Source organism: Castor canadensis, chromosome 3 (assembly GCF_047511655.1).
Source record: "Castor canadensis chromosome 3, mCasCan1.hap1v2, whole genome shotgun sequence".
Taxonomy (NCBI): Eukaryota; Metazoa; Chordata; class Mammalia; order Rodentia; family Castoridae; genus Castor; species Castor canadensis.
Genome location: NC_133388.1, coordinates 66239064 through 66260027, shown reverse-complemented (window position 1 = coordinate 66260027; position 20964 = coordinate 66239064). Strand labels below are relative to the sequence as shown.

Genomic DNA, 20964 nt, shown 5'->3' with positions numbered 1-20964 from the left:
GGGTTGTTTATACTATTGGCTACTTTATTTCACTTGACATGATGATTTTCAGTTTCATCCATTTTCCTGCAACAACATAATTTCATTCTTATTTTATAGCTGAATAAAGCTCCATTGTGTATTTGTACCACATTTTTCTTTGCGCATTCATCAGTTGATGGACACGTAGACTGATTCCATAGTTTGAGCATTGTAAACAATGCTGCTATAAAGCAGGAATGTTTTATTTTGTTCACTAACTTACATTCCTTAGGATATATGCCCAGGAGTTGTATAGCAGGATCACATGGTAATTGTACTTTTTGTTTTTTGAGGAACTTCCATAGTGATTTCCATAGTGGCTTCACTAATTTTCATTCTCACCAACAGTGTATAAGGGTTCCCCCCATCCTTTCCAAGATTTGTTTGCTTTCTTGATGCTAGCCATTCTTACTGGGGTGAAATGGAGTCTCAGTGTAGTTTGATTTGCATTTCTTCAATGGCTAAGGATGTTGAACGTATTTCTTCATGTATTTATTGGTCATTTGCCCATTTATTAATTGGATTGTTCTTTTGGTGTTTAATTTTTGGAGTTGTTTATATATTCTTGATATTAATCCTTCATCTGATGAGTAGCTGGCAAGGATTTTCTCTCATTCTGTAGGCTGTTCCTTGATTCTGGTAATTGTTTTCTGTGCTGTGCAGAAGTCTTTTAATTTGATACAGTCCCATCTGTTAATTGTTGCTCCTGTTTCCTGGGCAATTGAACCCTGCTGAGAAAATATTTGCCTATGCACTGTCTTCAGGTGTTTTCCTCTAATAGTTTCAGTGTTTCAGGTCTTACACTAAGGTCTTTGATCTATTTTGAAATAATTTTTGTACAGGGTGAGATGGGTTTAATTTCAATTTCTACATGTGGATATCCAGTTTTCCCAACATCATTCATTGAAGAGCCTGTCTTTTCTTGAATGTAGGTTTTTGATGCCTTTGTTGAAAATCAGATGGATGTAGTTGTGTGGGCTTATTTTTGTATCTTCTGCTCTATCCCATTGACCTACATGTCTTGTTTTTGGGCCAGTACCATGCTGTTTTTGTTACTATGGCTCTGTAGTATAATTTACCTTCTTTTTTGGTGGTACTGGGAAGGGTTTTTTCGAGATAGGGTCTCATGAACTATTTGCCCAGGCTGGCTTCAAACCCTGATTCTTCTGATCTTTGCCTCCTAAGTAGCTATGATTACAGGTGTGAGCCACTGGCACCCACCTCACATTCTTTGTTGGGTTTATTCCTACATATTTAATTTTTTTTGAGGCGATTATGAATGGGATTTTTTTTCTTAATTTCTTCCTTAGTGTGTTCATTATTGGTTATAGAAAAACTACTGAGTTTCATATGTTGATTTTTTTTTTTTCTTTCAGTACTGGGGTTTGAACTCAGGACCTCTACCTTGAGCCATTCCACCAACCCTATTTTTGTGATGGATTTTTTCAAGATAGGGTCTCTCGAACTATTTACCTGGGCTGGCTTTGAACTGAGATCTCCTGATCTCTGCTCCCTGAGTAGCTAGGATTATAGGCGTGAGCCACTGGTGCCTGGCTGTATGTTGATTTTGTGTCTGTTACATTCCTTAGAGTCTTTTTAAGTGTAGAATCACATCATCTGCAAATAGGGATAAGTTGACAATCTGTATCACTTTTATTTCTTTCTCTTGTCTTATTGCTGTGGCTAAGAATTCAAGTACTATATTGAATAAGAGTTGAGAGAGTGGACATCCTTGTCTCATGCCTGATTTTAGTGGGAAATGGTTTCAGTTTTCTCCCAATGTTAGCTATAGGTTTATTGTATGCTGCCTTTATTAGGTTGAGGTGTCTTTCTTCTGTTCCTAGTTTCTTCAAGGCTTTTTTTTTTTAAATCATGAATGGATATTGAATTTTGTTAAAGGGTTTTTCTGCATCTATTTAGATGATCATGGATTTTTGTTCTTGATTCTGTTTATGTGCTCTGTTAATGGTTATTGATTTGTGAATATTGTATTGTCCTTGCATCCTTGGAATGAAACCAACTTGATCATGAGTGTATGATCTTTTTAATGTGTGGTTGAATTCAGTTTGCAAGTATTTCATTGATTTTTTTTTTTTCTGTACTGGAATTTAAACTCATGGCCTAGTGCTTGCAGGGTAGGCTCCTCTTTTTTTGGGGGGTGGTACTGGGGTTTGAACTCAAGGCTTCATGTTTGCTAGGCAGGATCTCTACTGTATTGTTTTTCTATTGTCTGTTTTTTTTAAAATTTCTGCTCTCGTATTATTTCTTTCCTTCTGCTTGCTTTGGGTTTATTTTAGTTTTTCTTTGTTGGGCTATTGAGTTGAGGCTTTTTTTTTTTTAAGACAAAAACTTTTTTTTTTTTTTTTTTGCATTATGGGTTTGAATGCAACATGTCTTTTTCTTTCCCCTTGGTACTACTGGGATTTGAACTCAGACATTGTACTTGGAGTTTGAACTCAGGGCTTTGCACTTGCTAGACAGGCACTTTGCAGCTTGAGCCATATGTCCAGCCTTATAGTTGTCTTTTAAAAAAGAATGAATTGGGCTGGGGGTATGACTCAAGTGGTAGAGCACCTGCCTAGCAAGCCAAGATCCAGAGTTCCAACCCCAGTACTGCTAAAAATAATAATAATAGCTTGGTATCAGTGGCTCATGCCTGTGATCCTAGCTACTCAGGAGGCAGAGATCAGGAGGATCAAGTTTCAAAGCCACCCCCAGGCAAATAGTTCTGGAGATCCCATCTTGAGAAACCCCCTTCATAAAAAAGGGCTGGTGGAGTGGGTCATGGTGTAGGTCTTGAGTTCAAGAAGCCCCAGCACTGCAAAAAAAAAAAAAAAAAAAAAAAGACACTTGGTCTTGAACTCCTTTAACACTTATGTTTTGGAAATGGGATAGAGTTTGTATTCTGTGGTTAATCACTGTCATGTTTTATGGAGGGTTATTCATGGAGGGTTAGCTTTCATACTTAAGATTTGGAACCAGTTCACCAGATGACATGTAATTCTATATTGCATTATTTTTGTTGATTTTTTTGGTTATTCCTTTTATACTTTTGTGATAGAGGATGTTATATGGTAGTTAAATTTTTGGTATGAAAAAACCCTTATGAGAATTCCGAATAATTAAGACCAGAGCAATGGGTTGAGATGAATTCTTTAAAACTCAGCTTTCTCAAAGTCTGTCAGATCCAACCAGTTCATAGATTTAACCTAGAATTTAGCATCTTTAGAGTAAAAGTGCTGATAAAATGCTATTGAATGTAAGAATTGCCAGTACTAAGCATGCTAAAGATAATTACATGTTTGATACCACCCCACCTCCCCTAAGGAATATTTTTTAAGAAGTGTAATTGTGTTTATTTTTGATACAGATTAATGAACTGTAAATAACAAGTTGGAAGAAGAATATATAAAGATTAGAGTTAAAAAAAAAAAGATTTTGAGTTGGTTATTTTTGGTTCACACTTGTAATCCTAGCTACTTGGGAGGCTGAGATTGAGAGGATCTTGGTTTGAGGCCAGCCCAGGCAAAAGTTCAGGCAAAAAGTTCATGAGACCCCATCTCTTTTTTTTTATTTAGAGAATACTTTATTAGTTTCTGTAATCAAACCCATGTAAATAAGACCTTACATATTTAATACAGTGCGTTACCCCTGTACAAATGGAAAAAAAAATTAAGTTTAACGTTTCTAGACCAATATGGCTATTAATTTCTGTACAATGCCAACTCAACACAGTAAACCGGGATACTTTCTTCCAAAATTGACAGCACAGCTAAAGTTTCCAAAAATTCAAATTATATATATATGTGTGTATATATATATATATATATATATATATTTATATTTATATAAAAAGACCAATAATAGCAGTATGTTATGCATCAATAGCAGCAACAGCTTTTCCAGGTTCTGCAGTCATCTGAACAAAATTATAGAGACATCTAGCACACTCCATTAAAACAACAAAAAAACCAAACCAAAACAAAACAACAACAAAAAAAGTGAAAAAGTAAAAAAAACAAAACCCCAGAAAACAGCAATTTTCTGTTACTGTTGTGGTACCTGGCACCATTTTTTTTATTAGCTTCTCAATCATCATTTAGAAAGAAAACATTGTAGAGTAACATCATTAAAAACAGCTCTGATAAAGCACAGTCACTACTACGTATCATAAAGCAGGTGCAAGATACTTTACATTCACAGAGGTATGATACAGTACTGTCCTACATCTATAATACTAGAGGATACAATTAAAAAGGCATTATTTGAGACTTGATTCTACTTTTCCAGCAGAGGGCCCAAAGGATGGTATGACACAGCTCTTTAAAGAAATGCACTTTCTTAGACAGTATTTCCTTTCATTGGTGGCAGTTCTAAGTACTCTCAATGAACATCAGCTAAAAAACCGTTTATTTATTTTTTTGTTTGTTTTTTTTATTTCTTTATTTTATTTTTTTTTAATTTTTCTTTTATTATTCATATGTGCATACAAGGCTTGGTTCATTTCTCCCCCCTGCCCCCACCCCCTCCCTTACCACCCACTCTGCCCCCTCCCTCTCCCCCCTCTCAATACCCAGCAGAAACTATTTTGCCCTTATTTCTAATTTTGTTGTAGAGAGAGTATAAGCAATAATAGGAAGGAACAAGGGTTTTTGCTGGTTGAGATAAGGATAGCTATACAGGGCATTGACTCACATTGATTTCCTGTGCGTGGGTGTTACCTTCTATAAAAAACCGTTTAAAAAAAAAAAAAAGCGAGGGGAGAGAGGGTAACCCCAACCCCCCAACCACTGGAGTCATACAAAGATGACCAAATGAAGGCAAGCAAGACTCAACCTAACTAGGACTTTACCAAATCTGTCCTGTTTGAATAGCAAGAACTCCACAGAAGGATGCTAAGCAGCACTTCAAAGCTTTAGACCACAATCAAAACACAGCATCATTTCAGACAGCAGCACTAAGTAGTCAAACACTGCTCATTTGCATCTGTTCAAGGATGCTGACATTAATATTTAATCATCTGATGAGACCCCATCTCAATGGAAAAAAGCTGGCTGTGGTGGTGTGCACCTGACATCCCAGTGATGACAGGAAGCATAAAGTAGGAGAATCTTGGTCCAGGCTGGTCTGGGCAAAAAGTTAGACCCTGTCTCCAAAATAACCACCACAAAAAGGGTTGGATATGTGGCTGAAGCAGTAGCATGAAGCCCTGAATTCAAACTCCAGTACCGCTGATTTTTTTTTTTTGGACAGGAGAGTAACTATTAAAGGGTGTTTTGTTTAGGCAGACAGGGCTAAATGGGGGAAGACTGCAGCAGAGATTTTGGGTTAAAGCCTGGAAAGAATCAAACCTGATCATACTTCAGGTTGTTCTTAAAAGGATATTTTTCTTACCTCCCACCTTTGTCTTTCATTTTTGATTAAATAGTATTTGGGATCTGGTAGCAAGGAACAATGATCTGACCCAGGAAATGGTGAAATGTAGAAGCAACTGTAAGAAGCCTTAAGCTGTTGTGCTGAAGACCTGCCAGGGAGAGCCACAATGTAGAATGGCCATGATTACAAGATTGTGGGCTTTAGGGAGAAATAGTAGAAATAGCTACCTTTTACTGAGCACCTGAGTGGGGGCCTTCAAACAGGACCATTTTCCTTATAAATAGGAGGCGGAAGCCACAGAGACAGGATGAAGGATTGAGATTCTAAACCCAAAGCTCTGTCAGTTGTTTTCAAACTTTTTTTATTTTTTAAACTGCAGGTTCATGTTTTTCCCCAGTAGGGAAATCTTATGTTGACCTCATATAATATACAGATAAAACCTAAACTGGTGAAATTCAGGGAAAGAGCAAGTGGAACCCAGGCTACTCAACTTTTTCCTTTTGTTTTCTTATTCTTGAAAGCTCTTAAGCATCTCTGTAGAACTTCAGTTTGAAAACCATGGCATTTCACATCCTGCTGCTTTTCATCACTTAATGGTAGTAGTTATAAGTTGTTGGGAAAATATCCTCTGATACCTTCTGTTTGGTGTTACTTTGGTAGACCATTTTTCAAAAACAATATTCACCACAGGGCTGGTGGAGTGGCTCAATTGGTAAGAGTGCCTGCCTAGCAAGCATGAAATCCTGAGCTTACCAGATACCTTAAAAGCAACTGAGGCCAATAGGAAAAGGGGACCAGGAACTAGAGAAAAGGTTAGATCAAAAAGAATTAACCTAGAAGGTAACACCCACGCACAGGAAATCAATGTGAGTCAATGCCCTGTATAGCTAGCCTTATCTCAACCAGCAAAAACCTTCCTATTATTGCTTATACTCTCCCTACAACAAAATTAGAAATAAGGGCAAAATAGTTTCTGCTGGGTATTGAAAGGGTGGGGGGAGAGGGAGGGGGTGGAGTGGGTGGTAAGGGAGGGGATGGGGGCAGGGGGGAGAAATGACCCAAACCTTGTATGCACATGTGAATAATAAAAGAAAAAAAAAGTAAAAAAAAAAAAAAAAAAAAAAAAAAATCCAGAGCTCACACCCAGTGCTGAAAAAAAGAAAAAAGAATATCCCCACATAGCTTTGGGCCTATATTTGTAATTGAAAATGTATGTTTATGAGCTCAATTTCCTTTTTCTTGAAGGTTGTGGAAGCACTGCCTGAAGACATGAGATCAGGTCCCACCCCTGATGGTTTTCCATGGGAACTGGTCACAGGTGGAGCGATCGTTGGATTTTTTGCTTTTTTCTTATTCTTGTGGAGAACTGTTCGGTCGGTAAGTAACCAACATTTACTAAAGAGAATGTTCATTTTATCTCTAGACTGAACAAGTAATATGAGAAACACATTTGTTATTTTAAGGAAACAAGTTAGTTTATAGTTTTGTGGGTTACTTATGCTAATGTGTGGTTACTAGAAACTGAATGTGGATTCAGGGAAATTTTTCTGTGTAAAAATTTTAAAGAACTTCTTTGTAGAAGTATTTTTAGTATTCGACACAAATACTAAAGCCCTCCCTTTATTTCTTCTTTTCCTTTTCTGACTTCATTATCTTTTTCCTTTTCCAGTCTGTTTGTTTTTAGCAATATACTAAACATCTGTCACTCTGTCACCCAACTTGGAATCAAAAACATTGCTGTCACATTTAGGTGTTGTTCCATCATTTCGTTCCCCTACCTCCCTGTGCTGGAGGTAACCCCATTCTGGATCCTGTATTGGTTATTACCATGCCTTAAAAAATTTTTTTTTTGGGAGGGTTATGTCCTTCAAAAGTTTAGTATAAAAAGAGAAAAAATGAGATCTCAGCAGCATCCAAACCTAGTTTTCCATCACTTGTGATTGAAGATGTGAAAGAAGATTGTGTTGCTACACTCTTCAGCTCTATTGTAATGGACCCATCTGAGGTCATTATTGAGCCTTATAGAATGCCCAGAGATGCATCATTTGGTGCTTTGTTTAAAACAAAAAGTTTAGTATATAAATTTACTTGGTATGAGGCCATGCATCTGTTTGTGTGTATGTATGTGTGTGTGTGTGTGTGTGTGTGTGTATTTTTCACTCCATGCTTTGCTGTTAAGATTCATTAACATGTTTGAATGAGGCTACAAGTTTTTCCTTATTTATATATTTATTTATTTTGGTAATACTGGGGTTTGAACTCTGGACTTCACATTTGCTAGGCAGGCGCTCTACTACTTAAGCCAATCTGCCAGTCCAGTTTTTCCATTTGACTACCCTAGAATATTACAGTATAAGTGTAAGTTTATCTGGACATTTTATGGGCTTGCATATTTGAATTGTTTTCAGGCTTTTTCTGTGGCAAACAGTGTTGCTCTGTGTATTTTTAACATATGTTCCTGTCATTTATTTGTAATAGTTTCTCTTGGGAATTTACGTAGGAGTGAGAATACTATATTATATAGAGCATGTGGATCTTCTTCACTTTTATTTTTTAATTTTTAAATGGTTTTTGTTAACTTTTTGAGACAAGAGTTCCTCAGTCTGATGATTTCAGTTTCCCAGTGTCCAAGTGCACCCACTTACCTTGTCTTTTGAATTTTCTCTTTTAATTTTATCTCTATACACAGTCTGTGGTAACTTAAGTCCTCTTTTGTCTTTTCTACCACTTTATGTGACCTCAGCTTTTAAGACTGATCCTCTTGTAAGTGAATTTATTCATTTCATTGAGAGAGAAAGCTTAAAGAAGAAAAAGGTTAAAAAAAAAAAAAAAAGAAAAAGTTTTGGTTTATGGTTTTTTAGAGTCCGTTCAGATCTATAGTCCACATAACATTTCTCATGCTGTAGCATTACGGGGCATGATAATTGGTAGCTTCTTTTTTTTTTTTTTTATAACCATTTTTATTTTTAATTTTTTTTTTTTTTTTGGCAGTACTGGGGTTTGAACTCAGGGTTTTGTGCTTGCTAGGCAGGTGCTCTACCACTTGAGCCACTCCTCTAGCCCAATTGGTAGCTTCTTAAAATAGTTTTGCTTTAGGGCCAAATGTGTTTGGAGAACCATGGGTTAAATGAGATTAAACAGGCGTCTTTACAGTGAAGTTACTCTAGAGCCTTTAATATAATAATGCACAATATAAATCTTTAATTGGGAGGTTGTAGTATGTAGTATTTTTCTCGTTAAAATAGAACACTTTTAGCTAACTCATTCACTACTAGTAAGGTGTCAGAAACCTATTAAAGTTGGGAATAGAAGTTAAATAAGTTTTATATGAATGCATATTTGTTTAATGTAATTTTTTGTTAAAATTTGTTTTAGGTTAGAAGCCGGCTTTATGTGGGTAAGCTGTTTTTTCTATTTTAGATGTCATTATTATATATAATTTGAAAACATAAGAAGTAATTTATTCATGATAATATTGACTTTTCTTTTAAAGGAAGAGAAAAAAAGCTTGCCTTAGAGCTTTCTGAACTAATTGAAGAAAAATGTAGACTACTTGAAAAACTTAGAGTTGTCCAAAAAGAGGTAAGAGATTTTTGAACACAGTATTCTCATTGGTCAGGGAACTTTGCATTTCTCTATGAGCTACTTCTGTTTGTGACGTTAGTAAGGTCATTTACACTGTGCAGGACATGAGTTTGGATTCTCCTCGCTGCAGTGCTTAACCAATCTTCCAAATTTCAGCCATGTAGTAGGTGTATGATGTTTGGTTTCTCATGGTGCTTTCTTTTTTGTTTCTAAATTTTTCTTTTGAATTATCATGCATTAATAATATGGTAGATTTCATTGTGGTAATTCCACAAATGTCCACAACTCACCTTGAACAAATTTCATTGTGGTGTCAGTTTGTCTTTCCCTGACTGAGGATGTTGAGCACCTTTTTTACGTGTTTATTGGCCATTTTGATATATTTTTTTAAACGTGCAGGTATCCTTTTTTCTTTACTATATAGGAGTTTTTCTATATCTTACATACAAGTTCTTTGTCAGATATATTGCAAATATCTTCTTCCACTGTGTTCCTTCTTTATTTCAAATAGTGACTCAGACAGCAGAAGTTCTGAATTTTAATATAGTCTTTTCCCCTGCACCAGGGATCAAAGCCAGGGCTTTCCACATGCTAGGCAAGTGTCCTACCACTGAGCTACATCCCCAGCCCTTTTTTCTGTTTTTAGTTTGAGGCTCAGGCTGGCCTCAAACTAAACTAAACATGTACCACTGTACCAGGCTTAATCATTTCTTTATGGTGAGTGCTTTTCGTTTTCTGCTGAAAGAAAATTTTTGCTACCCAAGGGCGTAAAGTTACCCTCTATGTTGTCTTTGGAAATTTTATTATTTTTTAAATTTAGTCTTTGTATTAACTTGCTAGGCTTCCATGACAAAATACCACAGACTGGGTGGCTTAAACAACAGAATATTATTTTTTCAGAGTTCTGGAGACAGGAAGTCCAAGTTGAAGGTGTTGGTAGATTTGGTTTCTTTTGTGACCTCTCTTCTTGGCTTATAGATGGCCACCTTTCTGTGTCGTCTTTTCTCTGCACATGTACATTTCTGATGTTTGTCTGTGTGTTCAAATTTTCTCTTCTTATGATATCATACATACTGGATTAAGGCTACTGTAATAGCCACATTTTAACTCAATTACTGTTTTTTTTTTTTTTTTTTGGTGGCATCGGAAATTGAATTCAGGTCCTCATGCTTACTAGGCTTTTACTCTTTCTGCTTGAGCCACTTGGCCAGCCCTTTTTTGCCTGGGCTGGCTTCAAACTGTGATCCTCCTAATCTCTGCCTCCTGAGTAGCTGGGATTACAGGCGTGAGGCACTGGTGCCTGGCCAGGATTTTTTTTTCACATGGATATGGAGTTAACTGATGTCATTTATTGAAAAGACCGTTTTCTTCATATTGTCTAGTGTTCTGTAATGTCATATTAAGTCATACAACTAAAATAAATGTTTGTTTCCCTAATATTTTCCATTCTTTTGGTCTTTTTTGTTGTTTTATTAATATATTATTAATGTCTATTAGTATTTAATTAATTTACATATGATAGCTCCAAACTAACCCCTATTCTTTCTCTTATGACTTTATTGTTCTTTGTTGCCAACAGAGAATGTTTCTCCCAACAACACATGTACTTTTAGCTTCCTGTGGTTCACATAGGCCCTCAAAGATCCCACCCTCCAGCATTTGTACCAGGGCCTTCCTGTTTCTCTGCACAAATGTCTATCCATGCACTTAGTAGCCTCCTGCCTTAGCCTCCCAACTGCTGGGATTACAGGCATGTGCCACCCTGCCCGGCTTGAGAATTGGCATTTTTATAATGTTCAGTTCTTAATCTTGCACTATGGCACATTCTCCTATTTATGTCTTTTTAAATTTTTCTCATTGTTGTTTTTTACATTGTTGTGTTACATGCTTGCATATATTGTATTAGATTTTTTCACAGGGTATGTGTGTGTGTTTGTGAATATTTTTACATATATACACATATTTTTTGACAGCTCTTTTGGGGTGTAATTATATATCATACAGTCTCCCATTTCAGATGTGTAAATAAGCTGGGCATGGTGGTGACCTATGATTCTAGCACTCAGGAGGATTGCAAGTTCAAGGCTACCTTGAGCTGCATAGTGAGACTCTGCCCTCCCCTCCATTTGTGTAAATGAATGACTTTTTGTCTATTCACTATTGTGTGAGTGGCAGTCAACTTTGAAACGTTTTTATTGCCACACAAAAAGAAATCTAGACCTCTTCACTATCATCCTTCACCTAATCTCTCCCACTCCACAGCCGTAGATAACTTATATGTGCTTTCCATTTCTACAGATTTGCTCTGTCTGGACATTTCACATGAATGGATCATGTAATGTGGTTCTTCGTGATTGGCTCTTTTCTTATAACATGATGTTAAACACAGATACAGCAATCCCTCTCCTAGGTATCTACCCAAAAGAAATGTTTTATCCATCTGATAGATTTATCGGATTAATTGATTTCAAATAATATTTCATACTACAGTTTTCATACCATTTGCCCATTGATGGACATTTGGCTTACTTCCACTGTCCACTTTTGGGGTGGATGTATGTGTGCCTGTGAGCAGCTGCATCGGAGCTATCTTTTTGAAGAATGGTCAACTTTTCCACACTGGCTGCACATTTTCCCTCCCTGCCATCTGAGATTCCTGTTGCTCTGCATCATGTATTACCGTGTGCCTTTTTGATCAGACTCCTCCTGGGGCTTAAGTAGCGTCTTACTGTGCTTTGGTTTGCATCTTCCTGATGGTGAGTGATGCTGAGCGTCTTTTCATGTGCTTACTGGCCATTTGTGCATCTTCTCTGAAGAAAAATCTATTCAATTCCTTTGCCTATTTTTAAATTATTATTTACCTTGGTAGGATTTGAATTTAGGACTTCAGCTTGCTAGGAGGGTGCTCTGCCAGTTTTTTGCTTTAGTTATTTTTCAGAAAAGGTCTTTCATTTTTGACTCAGACTGACCTTGAACTACAATCCTCCTTCCTATGCCTCTCCTGTACCTGGGATTGCAGGAATGCGTCACCATGCCTGGCTTATTTGTTGAGATTGTGCCTCACTAACTTTTTGCCTGGGCTGGCCTGAAACTGAGATTCTCCAAATATCTGCCTCCTGAATGGCTGGGATTATAGGCATGAGCCACAATGCATGGCCTTAAATTTTTATGTATTCATTTAGTTTTGTTGTTGATTTCTTTTTTTTTTCAGTGCTGGGGATCAAACCCATTTTTTTGTTTGCACATAGTAGTCAACCAGTCTTCCACTGAGCTACATCCTCAGTCTCTTATTTACTTATTTATGAGAAAGTGTCTCACTATGTGGTCCAGGCTGGCCTTGAATTCTCGATTCTCTGACCTTAGTCTCCTTGAGTGTGGGAAATTGCAGGGATTCACCCACAGGTTGTCTTTTCATTATTGAGTTTTAATTACAATCAGATATGTGACTAACAAATGCTCTCTCATTCTGTGAGTTGCCTCCTTGCTTTCATAATGGCACTGTTTGAAGCATACAAGTTTTAAATTTTGATGGTGGCTCGCTTCTTTTCCTTTTTTTGTGCTTTTGCTTAATTCAGAGTGACAAAGATTGACACCTCTGTTTTCTTTTAGAAATTTTATGGGTTTAACTCTTCTGTTTAAGTGTTTGGTTTATTTTGAATGGAGTTTTACATATGGTGTGAAGTAGAAGTCCTACTTTGTTCTTCTGCATGTAGATGTCCAGTTGTCTTAGTACCACTTGTTAAAAAGACCATTCTTTCCCCATGGAATTATCCTGGTACCATTTCATAGAGTAATTCACATAAATAAAATGATGCTATTTTGTATCTGGATGTTCAGTTAGCATTTTATTTTTTAATTTGCCACACCAAGATTTGAACTCAGAGCCTGTGCTCGATAGGCATATGCTCTGTCACTTGAGCCATGACCCCCTCCCTTTTTTGCTTTCGTTAGTTTTTGGATAGGGCCTTGCTTTATGCCCAGACCAGCCTTGAACTATAATCCTTTTGAATAGTTGAGATTATAGCACAAAGTACAGCACCCAGCCTCAATTAGCATGTCTTTGTAAGAGCTATTGCACATGTTTGTATTTTTTTCCCTGCTAAGTAAATTTATGTTGTAGCAATGCACACTTTGCTTGTCAGTTTATTTCTCAGTATAATTGTTTCTGGATCTAGGCTATCATGAATCAAACTACTGTGAACATTCTTCCAGAACTTGACTTTTTGTAGGCATATGTTTTCATTTTGCTTCAGCAAATACCTGGTATTGGAAGTGGTAGGTGATTAGATTAGGTATAGGTTAACTTTATAAGAAACTTTTTGATGACTTTCACATTTTTCTCTTTGCCTTTTGTTTTTAGCTGGGTTACTATGATTTGTGTAGGTGAGGTTTCTTCTATTTACCCTTCTTGGGGCTCCTAATCCTTCTAGTATCTGTGGCTTAATAATATTGTATTAGTTTGGAACACTTGATCACCACCTTTTGGAATACTGTTTTTGCCTTTTCTTTCTATATTCTACATATACATATTTAAGTGTTCATTATATTTCAGATATTTCTTCTTATGATATCTGAATTTTCCATCTTTTTGTTTGCTCATACTTCAGTCTGGATATTTTCTTTTAGGCTGTTTTACTAGTTGTTTTCATTTTTGTCTTATCTTTTAAACCACCCTTTGGGATCTTACTTTCAGTCACTGTTTCTTTTTCATTGCTGAAGTTTCTTTGTGGCTGTTTCTTAGTTCTTTTTCTCTGGTCCAACACTTTTTTTCTTTTAGCTCCTTTTATATATTAAGCTTTCTTAATTTAAGCTCAATGACTGATGAAGAACTCCATTATCTGTAATATCCATTATTGTATTCTGTTGCTTTGGTTATTTATTTATTTATTTATTTATTGGTGGCACTGGAGTTTGAACTCAGGGTCTACACCTTGAGCCACTCCACCAGCCCTTTTTTGTTTTTTTGAGGTGGGTTTTTACGAATTGTTCATATAGGCTGACTTCAAACTGCAGTCCTCCTGATCTCTGCCTCCTGAGTAGCTAGGTGTCTTGTCGTCTTGAATGCCAGTTTATTTTATGTTAATGGTCAGTGATAGTATAATAAAAATTTGTAGAGATAATTTTTTCTGTTTCCTTTTTCCATCTGGGGATTTAGCTTAGGGTGTTTTGTGTGCCAGGCAAGTATTCTACCACTGAGCTGCACTTTACCCTTGCAGAAATATTTCTGAAGTTGTGGGTGATGCTCTCCAGTGAGGATTTTCTGTTTCTTCTAGACTAGGGACATTGGAAATCTCAGGCTGCTTTTTAAAATTTTGGCTTAAAAATAAACTATTGTGTATTTAAGATATGCAATATGATGTTATAATTAAGTTTTTTGTGCATATTTAAGATGTATAACATTGTTATAAGATGCACACTCACACACACACATATATGTAGATTAATAATGATTCCTATAGTGAAGCAAATTAACATAGCCTTCATTTCACAGTTAACCATTTTTGCCTGGGATAAGAGTACTTGTATACCCACTAAGTAGAAATTCTAAATATAGAATACTAAGTGTAGTCCTGATGTTGAACATTACATCTTTAAGTTGTTCATTGTACACATTGCTACTTTGTATCCTTTCATATACATCTCCCCATTTCATCTCTCCTACCTTGACCCTGATAGGAACACTGTTTTAGTCTGTATATATTATACTTTTTTTTTTTGGCAGTACTGGGGTTTGAACTCAGCCTCAGTGCTTGGTAGGCAGGTGCTTTACCCCTTGAGCCACACCCCTAGCCTATACTTTTTTTTTAAGGAGTCCATATAAAGTGGGATGATACAATAGTTTTCTTTCTGTTTCTTGCTTACTTTACGTAGTATAATATCCTCCAGATCAATCCATACCATAACAATGGCAAAATCACCTCCTTTTAAAAGACTGAATAATATTGTACTGAATTTATACACCACAGTTTATTTATTTGTCCATTGACAGACTCCTAGACTGTTTCTTCATGTTGGCTATTGTGAATAGTGCTGTGGGTGGTAATTTCATTTTCTTTTGAGTATATACCCAGAAGAGGGATTAACAGGATTGCAGAATCATTTTTAATTGTTTTTAAGGGTTTTTTTTTTGGGCAGTGGAGTATGAACCCAGGTCCTTGTACTTGCTGGGCAGGTATTCTACCACTTGGGCCATGCCCCCATTACTTGAGCCACACCATTTCAATAACTGAAATTAAGACCCTCCTCCCACCGCTTCTTATTCTTTTTCTTTTTTTTTTCTTGTTTCCTAGAGTTGTTTTTGAATAGGGTATGGTAGGTACATTTGCCAAGGATTGCCCTTGGACTGTGATCCTTCTTTTTTTTTTTAATTAATTAATTAATTATTTATTACTCATATGTGCATACAATGTTTGGGTCATTTCTCCCACCTCCCCCCACCTCCCCCCACCTCCTCCCTTACCCCTCCCCCCCACCTCCACCCCCTCGATACCCAGCAGGAACTATTTTGCCCTTATTTCTAATTTTGTTGAAGAGAGAGTATAAGCAATAATAGGAAGGAACAAGGGTTGTTGCTAGTTGAGATAAGGATAACTATACAGGGAGTTGACTCACATTAATTTCCTGTGCATGTGTGTTACCTTCTAGGTTAATTCTTCTTGATCTAACCTTTTCTCTAGTTCCTGGTCCCTTCTCCTATTGGCCTCAGTTGCTTTAAAGTATCTGCTTTAGTTTCTCTGCGTTGAGGGCGAAAAATACTATCTAGTTTTTTAGGTGTCTACCTATCCTCATACCTCCCTTGTGTGCTCCCGCTTTTATCATGTGATCAAAGTCCAATCCCATTGTTGTGTTTGCCCTTGATCTAATGTCCACATATGAGGGAGAACATACGATTTTTGGTCTTTTGGGCCAGGCTAACCTCACTCAGAATGATGTTCTCCAATTCCATCCATTTACCAGTGAATGATAACATTTCATTCTTCTTCATGGCTGCATAAAATTCCATTGTGTATAGATACCACATTTTCTGTAGTTTTCTTTCTTTTTTTTTTTCATAGTACTAGGTATTGAACCCAAGGCCTTGTGCATGCTAGGCAAGTGTTCTGCCACTTGAGCTATTCCCCAGCCCCTTTCTGTTTCTCCCTTTCCTTTCCCCTTCCCTTCTCCTCCCCTCCCCTTCGAGATAGGGGTCTTCTTAACTTTGCCTGGGCTGGCCTTGAATTCTCCATCCTTCTATTTCTGGCTGCTGTGCAGCTGGGATTATAGGCATGTACCACCATGCCCAGCTTCAGTTTTCTTTTTCTTGTGAGTCCTTGTCTTGTTTAGGTATCAAGGTCTATAAAATATGTTAGGAAATATTTTTTCTAGATATGTTTTTCAAAAGTGTTTAAGAAATATTTGCCTTAATTCTTTTCAGAAAGTTTTGTTGAATTTGGCCATGAAGTCATCTGGTGTTGGGTTTTTCTTTGTTGGTTCAGATTGCTTTAATAACAGATTTTAAGATGTTTGGAAGTTACATGTCTGTTCAAAAGAGTTCAAAAGTCTGGTTCTAGTTTAGACTCTTGTAAGTTAATTTTGCTTGGTATTAGTTTCCTATTGCTATTTTAACAAGTTACCACAAGTTTATTGTCTTAGAATTCTGTAGGTCAGAAGTCCAAAGCCAGTGTTGTAGGTAGAAATTAAGGTATCATTGAGTGTGTTTGCTGCAGGCTGCAGGAGAGAAATAGCTGCTCAGCCTTTTCAGGTTCTGGAGGCTTGTGTCTTCCTTTTTTTTTGGCCCTGGTCTCTGCTGCCTTTTTTCTCATATCACCTTCTCTCCTCATTTTGGTCTTCTTGCCTTTTTAATTTTTTTTTTTCGTTCTGGGGATTGAACCCAGGGCCTTGTGCATGGTAAGCACATGCTCTACAGTGACCTCTGTACATATGCCCTTAGTCCACTGCCTCCCTTTTATAAGGCTTCTTAGAATTATATTCGGCCCATCAGAATAATCCTAGTTACTCTCCTCCCCTCAAGATGCTTAAGTTACTTGTACCTGGAAGTGGAGGAGTAGGAATGGACACCATTGGAGAGTTATTGTTCAGCCAAGCACGGGGTCCTGTCTTACAGCCTGAGCCCCATGGCTCACCTCCTGCAGCAGCTGCTTCTGAGCTTCTGATCCTTCTGAAACCTTTGCTTAGTTTCCCACTGAGTGATGTCCAATGCTAGACTTGCCTTTCTGGGGAGTTCCTCTTTCATAAGTTCTCCCTGTTTTAATAGTAAATGTGTTTTGCCAGTCTTACAGCGTTGTACACTTACTGTCCTTATTTTTCATTTGTTGAGGGTTTCTCTCTGTCTTTTAAAGACTTTGTTTTCCCTGCTTGCTTTATTTGTCATATGATACCAATTACAAGTGAAAATTTTTGATGGCCAGTTACTATAAATTTCACTTTATTAAATAAGTTTAAAGAAGTTTACTTCATAGGGGTTAATAGACAACTTATATGAAAAATACATTTTTGAGTAAATCTTGGGATAATTTTTAGTACAACCTTGCCATAGAATTTTCATGTCTTTATAAATTAAAGAGTGCTTATATGAGTTAAAGTCCTGTGCTCTCTGAGAAGCAGACTTTGGACAGCTTTTCTAGTCATAGGGTGAAGTTCTGCCATCTGTTCCTCAAGCTAGTGGATTGTGATATATTAGCTTCCCTGGCTTTGCTTGTTACAGTGGTTAGATCTGAAGAAATTAAAGCTAAGCAAATCTAAGTCAATTTAGCGAATGTGCAGATAGCTTCTGCCTGCTTCTTAGGTACCTGTGTAGATAAAATTGGGGATAAAATTTGTAGCTTTTACTTATGTGTTGCCTTGTTTCAGTATGAAGGCTTAGAGTCATCTTTAAAGGATACCAGCTTTGAGAAGGAGTCAGCAGAAGCACAAAGTTTGGAGGTAAAAAAAAATGGTATAATTTAAAAAGCTAGGGAAAAGAGTCTTACTAAATCAATATAAAATTTAAAAATAATATATCTTCTTAAAACTAACTCTTTCAACGAAATGTGAAAGCGCATCCCTGGATGTTAAAACTAAAAGAAAAAAGTTAGAGGAAACATTAGTACATAGCATAAATATTTAAAAAAATTGCGCTCTTAACGTGTTTTGAGTGGGGCATAATCTATTCACTGGAATCCAGAGCTGCATAGAAACAAGTTCTTCATTCTTCATTCTTAAGAAATACATTAGGGTGACTGATCTTTTTTTTTGATACAATTTGCTTCAGAAAAGAGAAATAGAACTCATTTTCAGAAATTTGGGAATAATTGGAAAGAATAAATTATGTAAGTTGTGGTAGTATGTACCTTTTCTTCTTCCCCAGGATGGTAGGAGCTAACAAGAGTTAGGCCAGAGGTTTGCATTATAAGTAGTGGCATGCTAGCAAATGTTTACCGCTGCTCTAAAAACCATTTGTGAAGTTTTGTGAAATAAATACTCTACCATGGCCAGTTTTAAGCTATCAACATGATGTCACTGAATGAGAAGTTTGGAAGAGATGTATGCTGTCTGATTTTCTGAGCTAGGTCTGATTCCACTAATTATAAAAAGCACAGTAATTGGACAGGAGAGCAAGCCTGCTTCCACTAATGTTAAAGTAGGAAACAGTACCTTGTACCTTGTACCTTTGTATGTGTTCAGTCCAGCTTGGCAGTTCTCTATGATTGATGTCTGTAATCATCAGAAAGTCTGATGACTCAGAATGTCCTTGTGGAGTCCAAAGGAAGTTATAAATTAGATTCCACATAAAATAAATTTCTTAATGTTTTCTTTCTCTGGTTGTTACCTATTAATATGCTCAAGGCTTGTTGAAATTGTCATATTTTATCTGTTGAACCTCTGTTATAAGTTCTTTCCCAGGAGTACTTTATCAATTTGATAAGTAAAAAAATTTTAGAAAGGCATTTGGCATGTTAACAGAAGATCAGCGCCTAAGGTAGTAAAGACCTTTACTCAGCCTGATGGTACTGTGGATAAAGTAGATATTCTAATTTATTGTCAAGACAATGAATTTGTATAAGCTAACAGTGAAATTAGTTTTTTAGCTGAATAGGACATTTTGGAAAATATTCTATAAGTTTAGTAATTTCTTAAGCTATTTTTAAAAAATAGTAATCATAACTGAATACAAACTATAATACAGTCTTTGGAAAGTTTGATGGTTGAATCTATAGATAAAAATCAAGCCAATAAAGTAATTTTGATTCAAGTTAGAGAATTCCTATAATAATGTAGTCAAATTTGGGGAAATATATATAAACAAGTTTTTTAATTACTGTAATGTCTTTTGGTTTGTTACTTTTTTAAAACAAGTTTGATGAAGGATCACAAGTATTGGAGGTATGCTTTATAGTACTTAAAACCCAATTGGAATAATCTAATAACTAATCATTCAGTGAGGAATATTACTGTGAAGTAATTGTGTTGTGTGTTTTTTTTAATCTTACTATGTTTTTTTACATTAAATTTGATTGATTTCTCATTTTTTCCTTAGCATGTGTTTTAACATGCTTTAGAAAGCACAAACTGCTTAGTGATTTATGACCTGTTTTTATAAATAAATTTTTATTGAGATACAATATTAATTCATTTAGGGATTATCTTTGTTTCTCATTACAGTGATCTAGTTGAATATTCATGACAGAGACTCTGTGGCCTACAAGCCTGAAATATTTGCCCTCTGACTCTATAGAAAAAATTTGCTGACCACTAATCGAATTGCTGTTATTTTAATATTATAGAAATGAGCAAATATAGAAACTGTTTATAGGCTATACAAACATATGTTTGATTATACTCACCTGATTTACTATAACCAAAAATTCCCATTTCTGTCATGTTAAAGTTGGCTTTTTGTTTTAGGCAAACTGTGAAGAACTGGATAGGACAAAATCTAAACTTGAAGATGAAATACTCTTTCTAGAAGAACAACTAGAAGAAGAAAAATCTAAACATTCTGAACAAGATGAATTGGTAAGGTCTTTGTATTTGAGGAGCACATAAAAAAAGTTATTAAATTTTAAAAACTAATGTGACATAGATTAAAATATTACAGGCAAGCCAGGTGTAGTGGTGTATGCTGTAATTCTAGCACTATAGAGTCAGGAAAATCTTGAGTTCCAGGGCAGCCTGGACTACATAGCAAGGCCCAGTCTCAAAATACCAAGAAATTAGAAAACAAAACAAAAAATTGAAATGCACTATAAGGAAAAGTAATGCAAAGACTACAGAAGGCTGCAGAGAGCAAAATTTTCCAGATCCACTTTTTACTTCCTACATGTTACCATAAGTTTCTTGCATATTCTTACAGAAAATTTTCATATATGCTGTGGAGCTCATATTAATTATTTAAATTGAATAATCACATACATAGTGAGTTTTTTCAACTTAAAAAATGTTAAGACCACCATACTTTTGCCTTTCCTTTTTTTAGTAGCTGAGGGTTGAACTCAGCGTTGCACTTCCTATGCAGGTGCTCTACCACTTGAGACACACCTCTAGCCTTTTTTATTTTGGTTATTTTTGAGATAGGGTTTTGCATTATGCCCAGGCCTGCCTGGATCTCAGTCCTCTTATATGTGCTTCCCTGGTATGACAAGCTGGTATGACAAGCCACACCACACATTGGTTGAGATGGGGTCTTTTGGACTTTTCAACTGGGCTGGCCTCAAAATGTGATTCTCCTGATTTCCACTAGGATTCTAGCTAGGATTAGTGGCTTGAACCACTGTGCCTGGCTACAACTTTGTCTTTCTGTTTTAAAATTTGGCTTAAGGAAAATCTTGATGTGTGTGAAATCTTTTTAGTAAGATGTGATGTTGGTCTACTTATCTTGAGCCTGTTTAAGTGCTATGAAATATCAAAGTTGAGATGAGGTACTGTTGCTGTTTAACTTTCATATAAAATCCTTTTTAGCATGTGGTAAATAAACTGAGAAGGCTCCTTCATTTGCACCTTCAC

General features: G+C 36.3%; 1 protein-coding gene across 11 annotated transcripts in view; it reads left to right on the top strand.

Moving 5' to 3' along the window:
• Positions 1-20964, top strand: part of Mia2 (MIA SH3 domain ER export factor 2) — a 93609-nt gene that overhangs the window by 25614 nt on the left and 47031 nt on the right. For 8 of the 11 annotated variants that reach the window (XM_074068094.1, XM_074068092.1, XM_074068089.1 and 5 more), the window contains 6 exons: positions 6643-6774; positions 8773-8794; positions 8891-8979; positions 17833-17904; positions 19318-19344; positions 19867-19977. In XM_074068094.1, the coding sequence (XP_073924195.1) occupies positions 6643-6774; positions 8773-8794; positions 8891-8979; positions 17833-17904; positions 19318-19344; positions 19867-19977 (453 nt within the window). The remainder of the gene's footprint in view (positions 1-6642; positions 6775-8772; positions 8795-8890; positions 8980-17832; positions 17905-19317; positions 19345-19866; positions 19978-20964) is intronic. The other 3 variants (XM_074068093.1, XM_074068090.1, XM_074068091.1) reach the window with 2 other exon arrangements.